The sequence below is a fragment of the Nycticebus coucang genome, chromosome 14 (genome assembly GCF_027406575.1).
Source record: "Nycticebus coucang isolate mNycCou1 chromosome 14, mNycCou1.pri, whole genome shotgun sequence".
NCBI lineage: Eukaryota > Metazoa > Chordata > Mammalia > Primates > Lorisidae > Nycticebus > Nycticebus coucang.
Genome location: NC_069793.1, coordinates 60,257,129 through 60,275,338, shown reverse-complemented (window position 1 = coordinate 60,275,338; position 18,210 = coordinate 60,257,129). Strand labels below are relative to the sequence as shown.

The 18,210-nt window shown below is 39.0% G+C and overlaps 1 protein-coding gene across 1 annotated transcript; it reads left to right on the top strand.

Annotated features, from left to right (window-relative positions):
* Positions 1-3,398: 3,398 nt before the first annotated feature.
* LOC128564424 (olfactory receptor 52E4-like) lies at positions 3,399-9,930 on the top strand. The gene is made up of 2 exons (XM_053559906.1): positions 3,399-4,330; positions 9,885-9,930. The coding sequence occupies exons 1-2, from the start codon at positions 3,399-3,401 to the stop codon at positions 9,928-9,930; spliced, it is 978 nt and encodes a 325-aa protein (XP_053415881.1).
* The last annotated feature ends 8,280 nt before the right edge of the window (positions 9,931-18,210 follow it).

The window sequence follows — 18,210 nt, the reverse complement described above, 5'->3', positions numbered from 1 at the left end:
TTAAATGGCCCTGGAGGGAGCTAGCCAGGAGGAGACAGATTATACTGAAGGAAAGGCTAAAGTAGCACCTAGAGGTTGAAGAAGAGGGTATAATCCATTGTGAGGAAGACAGAAAATTTATTGGATAATGGCTACACTAAAAACTGAGACTTCACAATTACAAAATAGATACATATAAAAAAACTTGCACTTGTACTTCCTATATTGCAAGTATAAAAATAAAATAAAAATTCAAATGCATGGAAGAAACTCCTAATGAAATGATTGTATATTTCCTTGTCATAGGAAAGCAAAACAAATAAGTGGATTCTTGACTTTCACAGTAAGAGATGAAAGGTCATTCTTACATATGATTTTAATGCTGGAAAATTGCTCTTATTAAATGGGAACAAGAAGGGGGGAAGTTTAAAGTGATTTCCACATCTTTCCCACCCACCATGAAGTTGATAACTTCAAGGAGATCATAGTGAGGCCACTGAACTGGCATGTAAGATTCCCCAATTAAGGGGACACACATGATGAGATTTCGTGTATTCCTATCTCTGTTTAATGGGGGGATGCACTGAGATACAGAGACCTTTCTGATCTTTGCCTAAGAGATTGATGCTCATGAATTTATCCCTTAGTTTATAACATACAGAAGATATGAAGGGAAAATGTGAACCATCTGAAAGATGAGGACGATGAGGACTGCAAAATTATACTGATGTTATCAGATTATGATTGCTAAATAGTTATTCCACAGAAGTGACCCTGAGAGAATCATATGAAAAAGATTCCACTGACAGCTTGTACACTAACTCAGGGACATTAAAATCCAACTGTGGACTCCCACTGCTCACCAATACAGAAAGTATCAAATTGTTATACCATGCCTCATATTTTCCTGAGTCTGGGAGCAAGGAAGTATGGAAAAAGACTGACACAAACAAAGAGTGTACCTAGTGCCTGCTTTCCTTGAATAATTAAATGAATCACTTGATGACTTATATACACACATCCTGAATAAAACCGTTGCTTAGGAACTGCACCAGGAAGGGGTCATGTGTCCACCAGTGTCGTTTTCCATGTCAGTGACCATAATCTCAGAGTTATAGACTTCAGTGGCCTGGGTTCCTGACGAAATCAAGCATGCAAAATAGAAGCCACTCCTTGGGAAAAATGGTGAGACTGATAAGTAAGGGTTCACAATTCAGTCCTTGCAGGTTGTCCACCCAGTGAGGCCATCGGACTGCTGTAGAATACCATGGAAACTGGCTGCAGAAGAGTCATAAATTGGAGGAGTGTTGAGAGAAGGGCTCTCGGTTTGTTATTGCAGTAGAACATTTAGCTCGCTGCTATTCTTTCCCCTCATCTTACTCTCCTTTTTCCCTCCAACTTCTCATCTTTCCACATTACACAGATGAACCTATGTCCACATATAAAATGGAGAATTATGAGCCTCTTTACACCAGCACTCTGCTGTGCTGCTTAGGTAAACCTGCTTAACCATGGTCCTAATTTGCATTGGCCTAAACTAAAAGTACATGAGCACAGACACCTTTAGGAAGGATGCCTAGGCTCTTAAGTCTGACATGAATATTGGGCTGCTACATCCAGGTCATCCTGCTGTTGGATACAGGGATGAGATGACAGGTATCTCTACATAACTCCAGAATGCAACATGCAACAGGGGACCTGAAAACCTGCTACTGCTCAAGTCTCTGAAATGCCACCAATTAACATGGTTTTGACCATGTATGTACTGACTGACCATTTCCTCTTATTAATCCACAATAGGATATGTCAGAAGGCCTTGGAGCCCTCCTGCTCTCTGATGTTCAGTATCACTTTTACATGCCATGGAATTAGTATAATTTTTATAGTCACTGGTTTCTAAAGATTATACCATACATTTCCAATTATATTATTTGCTTGTTACTATTGTGGATCAAAACCAATATCTTTGTCGAGTCTAACAACACTGAAGAAAAGTGAAACTCTATTATAGGATTTGTGGGCATGATCAGAGTGAAGAGTAATAATAGAAGGTGCTAGCCATGGATCCCATGGGTCAAAAATAAAGTCACAAGAAAATTTAACATTTTTTTCAGGAAGTGGAAACTTCCAAACCTCAGAGATTAATGGTCTCATGGGAGATCAGCTGGGATTGAGAAGCTGGATGCAGCATAAGTATAAATTTTCATTTGTAGGGATGACAAAGACAATGAACTCAGATGGGGAGACGTTGCTGCAATCTGAGCCTAAAAAAAGCCACAAGTGATGGCTACAATAGGTGATGCTGCTTAAGTCCAGGCTTTGGGATGGAGGCACTGGAAATGAACAACAGCAGGTCCCCCAAGTAGTGACAAACACAAACCAGATGCTGCTGAGTAGGGTTGGAGCTTTGAGAAGAGGAGCTTGAGATTTTGTAGCAGAGGTGTAGGTGGGTGTTGTTTGAATACTTTCGGTAGGAGTAAAATCTCCTACTTTGTTTCTTCTTAATTTTCATTTTCCTAAAAGCACACATCAGATGAGGTGCTTTCAAATAAGCTACATTGTTCCACCCAATATTTTTACAGTAAATGTCTATAGACATTCATTTCAAAAGAAAGTTTGAGAAGGCACTTGAAAATATAATACATAATTCCTTGGTCTGTATACTTTATTCTAGTTTCACATAGCTGAGAGGTTCCAGAAACCTCCCAGGCAGAGGTACTTTTAACTCAAACTTACCACACCAGCCACATAACAGGAAAGAAGGAGGATATAAAACATAGAGGGAGAGTTCTATTTTGACCTTTACTGTCCCTCACAAAACTGCTCTCTGATCCCTGAAAGAGATAGTTACTAACTTTTTGAAACCCCCTGTTCCGTAGCCATATTAGAGAAAAGCAATTGTTACTACTTTCACTTCATATTCCACAGGATCAAAATAATCTTTTTTCTAGAAAGCAAATCAAAGTGTCAAATCATATTTTAAACATATTTAATGTCATTATTAACTTTAAGCTAAATCATCCTTGTATTTCATTCATTTATTTGCTTAAATGTAATTTTCTTATAGAGGATGTCCCTGATCACATAATATATACATACGTAAATATTTATATGTATATATATATGTGTGTGTGTGTGTTGAGAGAGAGAGAGAAATCATTGATTATTGTCTATCTCAACCTCCTAAATAATAGTATCATGAAATTGGAGACTTAGTCTGATTCATTTGGTGTACTTTAACAGAATTAAGTTAACATTTCTCAATGTTTGAATGAATCCTTTTTAAAAAGTGACTTGTGACCTGCTTCATCATTTCCTGACTACTGTGCCAAATTTAACTTTTTTAATGTGATGTTGTTTGAGTTTTTAAATGGTTTGATAATTTGTTTCTTTTCAGATTCCAAAATAACAGACTGGGGATGTACCTTTCAAATGACACCAGGTTCCGCCCTTCCTCTTTCCTCCTGCTGGGGGTTCCAGGCCTTGAAGAGATACACACTTGGATCGGGTTTCCTTTTTGCTCTGTGTATCTGATTGCCCTTGTGGGCAATATCACTATCTTGTTTGTGATCAAGACTGAACACAGCCTTCATCAGCCCATGTTCTACTTCTTGGCTATGTTAGCCTCCATTGATCTGGGCCTGTCCACAGCCACTATTCCCAAAATGTTGGGCATATTCTGGTTTAATTTAAGAGGGATTAGCTTTGGGGGATGTGTTACCCAGATGTTTTTCATTCATATGTTCACTGCTATGGAGACTGTTGTGTTGGTGACCATGGCCTTCGATTGCTACACTGCCATCTGCAATCCTCTACGGTATAACCTGATTCTCACCAACAGAACTATTGGTTTTGTCCTTGCAGTGGTGTTTGGTGTCAATTTCTTTTTGATTATTCCAATGGTGTTTTTAATCTTACGGCTTCCTTTCTGTGGACACCATATGATCCCCCACACATACTGTGAGCACATGGGAATTGCTCGACTGGCCTGTGCCAACATAAAGGTAAACATGATATATGGATTATTTCTTATATCAATGGTGCTTATTGATGTGCTTCTGATTGCTGTCTCATATGTGAAGATACTCCAGGCTGTCTTCCGCCTTCATTCTCAGGAAGCCAGACTCAAGGCAATTAACACATGTGGCTCCCATATCTGTATCATCCTAGCCTTCTTCACTCCAGCGTTCTTCTCCTTCATGACCCATCGCTTTGGTAGGAATGTTCCCTTATACATTCACATTCTCCTGGCCAATCTATATGTTGTAGTTCCACCTGCCCTAAATCCTGTCATTTATGGGGTGAGAACTAAACAGATTCGGGAACGAGTTTTAAGCATCTTCTTAAAAAAAAACCTAACATAAACCTCCCCGGAGAAATGCATCTTAATCCAGGGTAAAGGATTTATTGTTTTTCACAATACTTTTTTGTTTGTTTATTTATTATTATTATTATTTTAGTGACAGAGTCTCACTCTGTCACCCTCGGTAGAGTGCTGTCGCGTCACAGCTCACAGCAACCTCAAACTCTTGGGCTTAGGCCATTCTCTTGCCTCAGCCTCCCAAGTACCTGGGACTACAGGCACCTGCCACAATGCCCAGCTATTTTTTTTGTTGTTGTTGTTGCAATTTGGCCAGGGCTGGGTTTGACCCTCCACCCTTGGTATATGGGGCTGGCGCCCTACTCACTGAGCCACAGGCACCACCCTATTTTTTTTTTTTTTTGAGACAAAGTCTTACTATGTCACCCTCGGTAGAGTGAGGTGGCATCACAGCTCACAGCAACCTGCAACTCTTGGGCTTAAGCCAGCAGTTCTCTGCCGCGCCCACGGCATATAGCCGTAGTGAGGCAGTGCTGTCCGCGTTATAGAACGACGGGAAGGTGGTTTGTGCTCCCCGGAGCTTTGCCCCCAGCGCCCCCAGTATGCACAGCATCAGAAATGTTGCCTAGCATGCTCAGTTACCCACTTAAGTTTAAAGATTGTGGCGTCTACTCATGTGTTTGTCATCCTGTACCAGAAGTCTGTTTGTTCTGATAAATTGTCAATATGTGCTTTCCTAAGAATGAGCACAATGCACTACTAATCCAGATAGAACACAGCCTTGTGAGCTGCTAAACTCAGTGGCACCAACAATGAACACATAAAGATGTTTTCCCACCAGTGAGCTAAGACGATAAGCCCAAGGACATGAAATACAAATTATCTACATAAGTTACAAAGTCACTGAAACACATCCACCCACCATAAAGTCCTGTTCAGAACATCTTGTTTCACCAATTGTCACACATAATAAAAATCAATAGGAAAAATAATACTTGTCAAGGAATTTACTCTAAATCAAAATTATAATTATCAATAACAATAAGATCAAATAGTAAATGTAAAATTAGTCAAGCATTAACATAAAGAAGATGTCAAGCTGTTCTAAAAAGATAATAAGAAACTGAGATAGGAGAAAGCGGGCAGAGTTGACTAATAACCGCCACCCTCCGGAAGCGGAACGTTAAAACATAACATAACAAACATAACACCCTCCGGAAGCGGAACGTTAAAACATAACAATGCATAATAAATCACACTTGTAAACGCAAAGATAACCCGCACACGTAAGCAAAAAGATTGCATTATGTAAGCTCTGTAAAAATGTATAAATACCAACATGTGTACCCAATAAATCCACAGCTGCATACTCCAACCCGTAGTGTGTCAGACTGTCTTTCCTGCGCCGACCTCTCAACTTTCCTTGTTCCTTCTCCCTGCACTCCCTCGGACTGAAGGCCACCGACAGGGCGGTCCGTTGCAGGTGGCGCCTCGAACAGGGACCTGAAGGACAGGTAATCTTCTCTCTCTTTCTTTCTTTTTCAAGGTTGAGGGCAGCTCTCACCAGGGAGCTGCAGTCTCACCGGTAAAGGCTGACCGGTTAAGTATGAGCAATCAGCAGGTACCATGGGGCACGCATTAACCAAAGATATTAAAGCATGCATGGATGCCTCACCAGCGATAGTCCAAAGTATGGCCTATGCTGCAGCAATGCAAGGACAGAAATTCAGCGCCTATATTAAAAATACCTTCAATAAGGGAGGTAAGGGGCCGAGAGCTCCTGCTGACACTTGCTACAATTGTGGCAAGCCAGGTCACATGCAGAAGGACTGTAAACAGTCCCATGCCAATAAGCCGAGGGGGGAACCGCCCGGCTTATGCCCTCGTTGTAAGAAGGGGCGACATTAGAGAAATGAATGTAAATCAAAATTTCATAAGAATGGAACCCCCTTAAATAACAAGGGAGACACTGATCCTGAGGATCAGGACGTACAGAGATCAAAAAACTAGATAAGGGGCATTCTCCCAGCCCAGGCCCCAAGGGAGAGCAGGCTGTAGCTTGTAACACACAGCCTTTATCTACATTGAATCCTCAAGCCCCTGAATTTACTATTCATGACCTTTCACGGGGCACTCCTGAAAGTGCAGGTTTAAATTTAGCAAATGAAAAGAATGTCTTATTATCCAAATAGGACGGTGTTACTTTAATCCCCACTGCAATGAAAAGGCAACTTTTACCTGGAACGGTTGGAATTATAATTAGTAAAAGTTCAAATTATACTAAAAACTTTGAAGTTATTCCAGGAGTAGTTAACTCAGATTCGGAAAAGACAACGCAGAAGGAGGCGCCAGCAGCTACTACAAGATCTCACCCGCCGCTTGAAGAAAATGAAAGTACACTCGCCGATAGCAAACAAAACCACCGGGCGCATTTCCACTGGCTCCAAGACAGCTGAAAAAGCCCAGCAAAGAAGGAAGCTGGGGGCCCCCCTGCCCTTCGTGGGGCGGGCCTGCCTCCCAAGTGTTACAGCCCCCAGACAGCAGCACTGGCAGAATCCCAAGGGTGAGATTTAGAACCTTTATTATTAACCCTTTGCCACTAGTAATTTGTATAAATAAGAAAAATATTTTTACAAACTGAATCTTTGTCAACGGATAAAATTCTTGCCTTTTAAACCTTCTAATTATCAGTTTAGCTGAGTGAATAAGTGACTTCATAGTAAACTAGGATCCTGTTTAGTGGAAAGTGAGTTTTTGAGAGTAAGAGAAATTAAACAGAAAGGAGAATGACATTGTGTAAAGAAAGAATCTTGTGTGATAAATTTTGTCCTGAAACAGAATAGTTATGTAAGAAAGTAAAAGGCAGGGCAAAAGTTCAAGAAAGTTTAGAATGTTTGTAGATGGTCTGTGCAGGTTAAATGAAACTCATAAAAGAGAATTTATGAAAGAATTTACATGTAATCCAGTTGACTATGTATTTCCTTTAAAATCTTTTAACTTGTAAAAATAACTAATTGTATTGCATCCTTTAATATTCAACATGATAAACAAGTAAATGTTATGTTAATTATAAAAAAAACCTTCTTATGTAATGTTACCTGTAAATCTACAAAGCAATCCATAGTATGATAATACAGCATTACAAGTGTTAAAAACACTTAATGAATTAATTAGACCTAAAAAATTTGTAACAGCTTTAATTTTAGGCATTGCAGCTTTAATTTCTATAATCACTACTTTTGCTGTAGCTACTACAGCTTTAGTGCAACAAATGCATACAACATACTATGTCAATACTCTTAGCAATAATATAACTTTAACATTAATGACACAAGCTAATATGGATAATAAGCTTAAAACTAAATTAAATGTGTTAAAAAGGGTAGTCTTAACTTTAGGTCAGAACATTAAGTACATACAACAGAAACTACAAACAAAATGTCACTCAACATTTCAAGCCATTTGCATTACACCTTTACCATATAATGTATCTAACTCATAGAACAAAGTACAAGCACATCTTCAAGGTGTCTAGAGAGACAATAATATAACACATAATTTACACAGCTTACAACAAGATATTACAGCCATGAGTCAAGCTCATTTACCAATAACTTCTCTTAACACATTAGCTCAATCTTTAACTAATGGGTTTAGAACACTCAATCCTCTTAACTGGATCCAGTATATTGTGCTCATAACCATTATTAGTTGTTTGTCATTTTGTGTTGTGTTGTTGTTACCATGTCTCATACAGTATCTGTTTTCCTCTATTAACTCTATACGCCAAGAAGTCTTTGAACTACGGTTTAAAAACAAAAAAGGGGGAAATGCCGCGCCCACGGCATATAGCCGTAGTGAGGCAGTGCTGTCCGCGTTATAGAACGACGGGAAGGTGGTTTGTGTTCCCCGGAGCTTTGCCCCCAGCGCCCCCAGTATGCACAGCATCAGAAATGTTGCCTAGCATGCTCAGTTACCCACTTAAGTTTAAAGATTGTGGCGTCTACTCATGTGTTTGTCATCCTGTACCAGAAGTCTGTTTGTTCTGATAAATTGTCAATATGTGCTTTCCTAAGAATGAGCACAATGCACTACTAATCCAGATAGAACACAGCCTTGTGAGCTGCTAAACTCAGTGGCACCAACAATGAACACATAAAGATGTTTTCCCACCAGTGAGCTAAGACGATAAGCCCAAGGACATGAAATACAAATTATCTACATAAGTTACAAAGTCACTGAAACACATCCACCCACCATAAAGTCCTGTTCAGAACATCTTGTTTCACCAATTGTCACACATAATAAAAATCAATAGGAAAAATAATACTTGTCAAGGAATTTACTCTAAATCAAAATTATAATTATCAATAACAATAAGATCAAATAGTAAATGTAAAATTAGTCAAGCATTAACATAAAGAAGATGTCAAGCTGTTCTAAAAAGATAATAAGAAACTGAGATAGGAGAAAGCGGGCAGAGTTGACTAATAACCGCCACCCTCCGGAAGCGGAACGTTAAAACATAACATAACAAACATAACACCCTCCGGAAGCGGAACGTTAAAACATAACAATGCATAATAAATCACACTTGTAAACGCAAAGATAACCCGCACACGTAAGCAAAAAGATTGCATTATGTAAGCTCTGTAAAAATGTATAAATACCAACATGTGTACCCAATAAATCCACAGCTGCATACTCCAACCCGTAGTGTGTCAGACTGTCTTTCCTGCGCCGACCTCTCAACTTTCCTCGTTCCTTCTCCCTGCACTCCCTCAGACTGAAGGCCACCGACAGGGCGGTCCGTTGCAGTTCTCAACCTGTGGGTCACAACCCACGGGAACTGTATTAAAGAGCTATGGCATTAGGAAGGTTGAAAACCACTGGCTTAAGCGATTCTCTTGCCTCAGCCTCCCAAGTAGCCAGGACTACAGGTACCTGCCACAACATCCAGCTATTTTTTTTGTTGTAATTGTCACTGTTGTTTGGCAGGCCAAGGCTGGGCTCGAACCCACCATCTCCGGTGTATGTGGCTGGCGTCCTAGCTGCTGAGCTACAGGCACCAAGCCAGGAACTGTAGTTTTCAACTACAGAATCTTACAGAGGAAAAAAAAGACTCTGACTTTAGTATTATTCCATTCATAATTTTCTCAAATGACCAATCCACAGCATATAATGTGATTAATGTCAAAAACACCAGTGTGAATGTGTGGAATAGGTAAGGTTCTAGATTACTATTTAAAAGGTTTTATTCTTCCTATGTGATACAGTGTTCACTATTGTGATGAAGAGTACAATAAAATCTCTGACTTCAACATTATAAAATTCATCCATGTAACTCTAAACCTTGTGCTCTTTAAACATACTGAAATTTTAAAAAAGATCTTATTAAAACTACTTCTCTGCATTTCCTGTTTAACCTCTACAGAGTAGGTCTGGTAGACAAGATTATGTGGAATGTAATGTTCCTTTTCTTTTGCAGATCATTAACTCTGTTACAACATTATCAAATTTATATAGTTTTATATTTGATGTATATATGTATATATTTTTTCACATATATATCACAATTTCATACAGAATTTCTACAGAAAGAAGACCAGTTCACTTTGAATATTAGGTAACTTATGGGAAGAGCTCTATAGATCTAATGAGACCAGAAAGATTCCACAAAGAATTATAGGAAAATTTTCTCAAATGATTCATTCCAAAATATCCTTAAAAGGTCATATATCTCTTAATTTTTATATTTCCAGGGTTTTTCAGTTTGTGATATATCACAAACTGGCTTTGAATACCTTGTGATAGATTCTTTCTATAGGCTTTGAATACCTTGTGATAGATTCTCTCATTTGTTTTGTAATCGCTTAATTGTTTTTATTCATAATATTTATTGACATTTTATTTTTTACCTTTTTATATTTTATGTTTCTCAATATTATGGGGGTATGAATGTTTTGGTTACATGAATTGCTTTTGTACAGTTTGAGTCAAAGTGGTAAGTGTGTCCTTCGCTCAGGGTGCATTGCACCAATTAGATGTGAATTTACCCCTCCTCTTCTGCCCACTCCCACCTGATTTCTTCCTGTTGAGTTTTACTGACAAATGTTCACTTGGGTGTTGAAGTACTTCCAATTTAATAGTGAGTACATGTGGTGTTGGTTTCCATTCTTGCAATTCTTTTCCTTTAGAAGCATGGTCTCCAGTTCCATTCCCGTTGCAAGAAGGATTAATTCCCCATTGTTTGTATGGCTGAGTAGTATACTCCATGGTATATTTTTTTACACCAAATTTTATTAATTCACTCATGTATTAATGGTCACTGAGTTGATTCCACATCTTTGCGATTGTGAACTGTGATGTAATAAACATCTAAGTGCACATGTCTTTTTGATAGCATGAGTTTTTTTTTTTTCCTTTGCATAAATACCTAGTACGGTGATTGATGAATCGAATAGTAGGTCTAATTTTAGTTCTTTGAGGTATCTCCATATGACCTTATATCACAAACTGAAAAACCCTGGAAATATAAAAATTAAGAGATATATAACCTTTTAAGGATATTTTGGAATGAATCATTTGAGAAAATTTTCCTATAATTCTTTGTGGAATCTTTCTGGTCTCGTTAGATCTATAGAGCTCTTCCCATAAGTTACCTAATGTTCAAAGTGAACTGGTCTTCTTTCTGTAGAAATTCTGTATGAAATTGTGATATATATGTGAAAAAATATATACATATAAAATTACATATGGGGTGCCAAAAATACATATACACATTTAAGCAATCTTGTTGGAAGTAAAATTGTTCTTTCCCCAAAAAGATACAAATTGCAGATAAAATGGATGTGAGTAGTGTGTCTAGGGACACTTGACCAGTAATGGTACCTTCAATTCAACTTCAAAAAGTAATAAATAGATAACATCTCTTAAACTGTGTACACATTTTTGGCATCCTGTATGTACATAAGTATGTGGGTGCCAAAGAGTGTATACACATTTTATTTTTACTTATTTATTTATTTATTTTTATTAAATCATAGCTGTGTACATTAGTATGATCATGGGGCACCATACACTTGGTTCATAGATCATTTGACACATTTTCATCACACTAGTTAACATAGCTTTTGTAGCATTTTCTTAGGTATTTTGCTAAGACCTTTACATTCCACATTTACTAGGATTCACATATACCCTTGTACAATGCACCGCAGGTGTAATCCCATTAATCCCCCTTCCTCCCCCTCCCTCCCCCCTCCCTCCTCTTCCTTTCCCCCTTCTCCCTATTCTTAGGTTGTAACTGGGTTATAGCTTTCATGTGAAGGTCCTACATTAGTTTCATAATAAGGGTGAGTACATTGGGTACTTTTTCTTCCATTCTTGAGACACTTTACTAAGAAGAATATGTTCCAGCTCCATCCATGTAAACATGAAAGAGGTAAAGTCTCCATCTTTTTTTTAAGGCTGTATAATATTCCATGGTGTACATATACCACAATTTATTAATCCATTCATGGATCGATGGGCACTTGGGCTTTTTCCATGACTTACCAATTATGAATAGGGCTGCAATAAAGATTCTGGTACAAATATCTTTGTTATGGTGTGATTTTTGGTCTTCTGGGTATATGCCCAGTAGAGGGATTACAGGATTGAATGGCAGATCTATTTTTAGATATCTAAGGGTTCTCCATATCTCTTTCCAAAAGGAATGTATTAATTTGCATTCTCACCAGCAGTGCAAAAGTGTTCCCTATTCTCCACATCCATGCCAACATCTCTGGTCTTGGGATTTTGTAATATAGGCTAGTCTCACTGGAGTTAGATGATATCTCAAAGTAGTTTTGATTTGCACTTCTCTGATGATTAAAGATGATGAGCATTTTTTCATATGTCTGAAGGCCGTGTGCCTGTCTTCTTCAGAGAAGTTTCTCTACAAGTCCCTTGCCCAGCCTGCAATGGGATCCCTTGTTCTTTTCTTGCTAATGCATTTGAGTTCTCTGTGGATTCTGGTTATTAAACCTTTGTCGGAGACATAACCTGCAAATATCTTCTCCCATTCTGAGGGCTGTTTGCTTGCTTTACTTACTTGTTCTTGGCTGTGCAGAAGCTTTTTAGTTTGATCAAGTCCCAATAGTGTATTTTTGAAGCAGCTTCAATTGCCCGGGGGGTCCTTCTCATAAAGAACTCGCACAACACAATTTCTTCAAGGGTTTGCCCTACACTATCTTCTAGTATTTTTATAGTTTCATGTCTTAAGTTTAAATCTTTAATCCAGTGAGAGTCAATCTTGGTTAATGGTGAGAGGTGTGGGTCCAGTTTCAGTCTTCTACAGGTTGCCAGGCAGTTCACCCAGCATCATTTGTTAAATAGGGAATCTTTTCCCCACTGAATGTTTTTAATTGGCTTGTCAAAGATTAAATAACGGTAATTAGCTGGATTCATCTCTTGGTTCTCTATTCTGTTCCAGACATCTACTTCTCTGTTTTTGTGCCAGTACCATGCTGTTTTGATCACTATCGATTTGTAGTATAGTCTGAGGTCTGGTAGCGTGATTCCTCCTGCTTTGTTTTTATTTTTGAGTAATGTCTTGGCTATTTGACGTTTTTTTCTAATTCCATATAAAACAAAGTATTATTTTTTCAAGATCTTTAAAGTATTATAGTGGAGCTTTAATGGGGATTGCATTGAAATTATATATTGCTTTGGGTAGTATGGACATTTTAACAATGTTGATTCTTTCCAACCATGAGCATGGTATATTTTTCCATTTGTTAACATTCTCAGCTATCTCTTTTCTTAGAGTTTCATAGTTCTTTTTATATAGATCTTTCACTTCCTTTGTTAGATAAACTCCCAAGTATTTCATCTTTTTTGGCACTACTGTGAATGGGATAGAGTCCTTAATTGTTTTTTTGGTATGTATAAAGGCTACTGATTTATGAATGTTGATTTTGTAACCTGAGACACTGCTGTATTCTTTAATCACTTCTAAGAGTTTTGTAGTAGAATCCCTAGTATTTTCCAGATATACAATCATATCATCTGCGAAGAGCGAAAGTTTGATCTCTTTTGACCCTATGTGGATACCCTTGATCACCTTTTCTTCTCTAATTGAGGTGGCTAAAACTTCCATTACAATGTTAAAGAGCAATGGAGACAATGGGCAGCCTTGTCTGGATTCCAGATCTAAGTGGGAATGATTCCAATTTAACTCCATTCAATATGATATTGGCTGTGGGTTTGCTGTAGATGGCCTCTGTCAGTTTAAGAAATGTCCCTTCTATACCAATTTTTTAAGTGTTCTGATCATATAGGGATGTTGGATGTTATCAAAAGCTTTTTCTGCATCGATTGAGAGAATCATATGGTCTTTGTTTTTTAATTTGTTTATGTGCTGAATTACATTTATAGATTTACGTATATAGAACCAGCCTTGAGACCCTGGGATAAAACTGACTTGGTCATGATTTATGATTTGTTTGATATGTTGCTGGATTCTGTTTCTTAGAATCTTGTTGAATATTTTTGCATCTGTATTCATTAGTGATATTGGTCTATAATTTTCTTTTCTTGCTGGGTCTTTTCCTGGTTTGGGGATCAGGGTGATGTTTGCTTCATAGAACGTGTTGGGTAGTCTTCCTTCTTTTTCTACCTTTTGGAACAGGTTGAGTAGTATAGGTACTAATTCCTCTTTAAAGGTTTGGTAGAATTTTGACGTAAAACCATCTGGTCCCGGGATTTTCTTTTTGGGGAGATTTTGTATGGTTGATGTTATTTCCGAACTTGATATGGTCCTGTTCAACATTTCCACTTGATTTTGGTTAAGTCTTGGAAGGTGACGTGCTTCCAAGTAACGGTCAATTTCCTTCAGTTTTTTTATTTCTGAGAGTAAAGTTTCTTGTAATATTCATTAAGGATTTTTTGGATTTCTGAGGAGTCTGTTGTTATTTCGTCTTTGTTATTTCTGATTGATGAGATTAGAGATTTTACTCTTTTTTTCCTGATTAGGTTGGCCAAAGGTTTATCTATTTTGTTGACCTTTTCAAAAAACCAGCTTTTTGATTTATTGATCTGTTGTATTATTCATTTGTTTTCAATTTCATTTAGTTCTGCTCTGATTTTGGTTATTTCTTTTCTTCTATTGGATTTGGAGTTGGAGTTTTCTTCCATTTCCAGTCTCTTGAGATGTCCCATTAAGTTGCTTACTTCCTCTCTTTCCGTTCTCCTGAGGAAGGCTTGCAGTGCTATAAATTTCCGTCTTAGAAGTGCCTTTGCAGTGTCCCAGAGGTTCTGATAGTACGTGTCTTCATTGTCGTTTTGTTCCAGAAATTTGGCAATTTCCTTCTTGATCTCATCTCTGTCCCAGCTATCATTCAGCATAAGGTTATTTAACTTCCATGTTTTTGTATGTGTATGCAGATTCCTGTTGTTACTCATCTCAAGTTTTATTCCATGATGGTCCGAGAAGATGCATGGAATAATTTCTATTCCTTTAAATTTACTGATGTTAGACTTGTGACCTAAGATGTGATCGATTCTGGAGTAAGTTCCATGGGCTGATGAGAAGTATGTGTATTCAGTTTTGTTGGGATGAAATGTTCCATAGATGTCTGCTAAATCTAAATGCTGGATGGTTAGATTTAAATCTAGAATTTCTTTACTCAGCTTTTTGTTGGAGGATCGATCCATCACTGCCAAAGGAGTGTTAAAATCTCCGACTATTATAGAGTCAGAAGAAATCAAGTTGCTCATGTCTGTTAGAGTTTCTCTTATAAATTGAGTTGCATTCTGGTTGGGTGCATAGATATTAATAATTGAAATCTCATCATATTGAGTCTTACCCTTAACAAATATGAAGTGACCATTTTTGTCCTTCCTTACCTTGGTGGTTTAAAGCCTATTGTATCCGCAAATAAAATTGCAACTCCTGCTTTTTTCTGGTTACCATTTGCCTGAAATATGGATGACCATCCTTTCACCCTGAGTCTGTATTTGTCTTTTAAGTTAAGATGTGACTCTTGTATACAACAAATGTCTGGCCTGAGTTTTGGTATCCAGTCAGCTAACCTATGTCTCTTTAGAGGGAGGTTTAAGCCATTCACATTGATGGAGAGTATTGATAAGTTTGGTGAAATTTTGGGTATTGAGTTTTTCGAAAGTCCAGTGGGCATTTTTAATCCTTTTGCCATTGTGGAAGTTGGAGTTTGATCCAAAGTTTCTGAGTGAGTTTACTTTTGTAGTAGAGGATTGGGTTGGTTATTATGGAGGATAGGTCTGAGAATATCCTGAAGAGCTGGTTTGGTTATGGCAAATTTCTTTAGCATATGTATGTCATTAAAGTATTTAATTTCTCTGTCATAAATGAAACTCAGTTTAGCTCGGTACAAGATCCGGGGTTGAAAGTTATTTTGCTTGAGGAGATTAAACATTAATGACCACCCTCTTCTGGCTTGAAAACTTTCAGCAGAGAGATCTGCATTCATTCTAATGTTCTTCCCTTTGAAGGTAATAGATTTCTTTCGCCTGGTCACTTTGAGAGTTTTCTCCTTCATATTAACTTTAGTGAAGTTAATTATGATATGCCTGGGGGATGTCTTATTGGGGTTGAGTCGTGCTGAGGTTCTGAAGCTATCTGCTATCTGAATTTCAGTTTCTCTAGGCATGTCTGGAAAATTCTCTTTCATAATTTCATGCAGAAGGGCCATCTGTGCCCAGTGAGGCCATTTCATCTGTTTCAGGAATTCCTATGAGTCAGATATTTGCCTTCTTTTAGTTATGCCAGAGCTCTCTGAGTGAGTGATCCATTTTTGCTCTCCATTTCTCTTCCTCTTTGAGAGTTTGGGAGCGTTCAAAGGCTTTATCTTCGATGTCAGAGATCCTTTCTTCTGCTTGGTCCATTCTGTTGCTAAGGGATTCTACTGTATTTTTCATATCTTTGAGGGCTGCAAATTCTTGTTTCAGTGTGTCTAAGTCTTTGGTGATTTTGTCTTTAAATTCGTTAAATTTTTGAGACAGCTTTTGAATTTCTCCACAAATTCCTAATTCCATTTTGTTAATCTTGTTTTCCATCCAAATTCTGAATTCGATTTCTGACATCTCAGCCAGTTGTTTGTGAATGGGATCTTCAATTACATCTGCCGTATCTTTCCTTGGGGGGGTTGATCTATTCTGGTTATTCATGTTACCAGAGTTTTTCCGCTTTTTCCACCCCATGATTCTTTTACTCCTTTTGATTTTCCTCTGGTGTTTTGTTGAGGACCCGTACAGTGCTGTGACCTGAGAAACTGGGGCCCTGTTTGGTGTAGAGGGGCTAAGTGGTTTTGACTTGTTTTCAGCTGGTTTCTATGTGACCTTAGTGAAACAGTTACTCTGGGTTGAAGTCTCAGCTGTGGAGAAATACCAGCAATTAAGTCACCCCACCTACCACAGGCAACAAATGGAAAAGGAAAATCAAACCTTCCTACAACCACACACCCAGGGCACCACCTGGATAGTTCCCAGGTGAGTAACTCAGTTCAAAAGGTCCAAGTCAATTGTCTCTGTCAGTAACTGCCTCAGGTTGGAGAGTTCAAGAGGTCCCTGGGAACTGGATCACAGGGGTCTGGTGACTGCTCTAAAATGGCTTGCTCCAGTGTTGCGTGGAGCCACCAGTAAATAGATCAGTCTGGGAAGATTGATGCCTCTTTCCCCACCTTGCAGCTCTGTCACACCCAGTCGCTGCTAGCCCCACAGGGCTGTGACCCAGTCAGTTGTCTGCAGTAAGCAGATACTCCAGGGGTTTGCACCTGCCAAAGTCACAGGGTAGTCTGTGTCTGCTCAACTGGGCCGCTATTCTCTGTCTTTATCCAGCAGGGGGTGATGTGTCCTGTCAACCTTGGGCACTTGATAGAGGCTGGAGGTGTTCACTCAGTTCCAGCCCCACCCTTAGTTTATGTTACTGGGTGAAGGGAACAACTCCTGTGGGAGTTTGTTTCTGACCTTGCCAGATTCCTCTGCAGAGGAGAGGCTGATTTGAGTTCCCAGAACCTGTGCCTCAGGCCCTGTCTTTAGTCCTGCGGGTTTGTATTTGCAGCACAATCAGTTGTTGGCTGTAGCCTCTTGGCCTCCTTTGTCTATAGACTGGTGATCCCCTAAGGGCCAGGTGCGTCTTAGGCTCAGTAGAGCGGTTCTCTGTATCAGCCCCACCCTAGGAGTTTCCCGGCTCTGTGGGTGTGTTTTCTAGTCCCCATGTTCCACCCAGGTCGGTACCGTCTCAGGAAAACCCTTTACTCATGGGGCCTGTGTTTCAGTCCCAGGTCTGTTCCATGGTGGTTGCCATCTGAGAAGATGCTCGGCCTCATCTGTTTGCCCAGGAAGACAGGAGGAGAGGCTATGGGATATCTGGGTTTGGGCCTTGTTATTGCTGAAGACAGCTGTTGCTCTGCACCTCGGGGCACCACGGCTCCAGTGTAATTCCCTCTCAGCCAACCGCTGTCTTCTCGCTCCTTTGCTACAGAGTCAGCACTGGCCAGCCACAGTCCAGGTCCAGTCCACACCTCCTGAGAGTTCACCCAAGAATCTGGACTCCTGAGGGGGCAGGTCTCCAGATCACGGAGTGAGAGTGGAGGGGAGTGTTAGGAGCTCAGGGCTGCAGGTCGTAACACCAAGCTCATTGAGACCAAATGGACAAATAAACAGATACAAAGGTTACCAGGCACATGGGCCCATAGATACAGAGACAGACGGAAACACATAAACATACAAGGAACAGCCATGACAACGGCAATATAAGAACAACTGCAATAAAAATAGTAATAATTGTAAAATAATTGAAAGAAAGGAAAAAAAAGAGAGAGAAAAGTGGTGTTAGAAGGAATGTTAAATGAGAAGAAATAAGAAATTAAAATTAGAAGACAGAAATA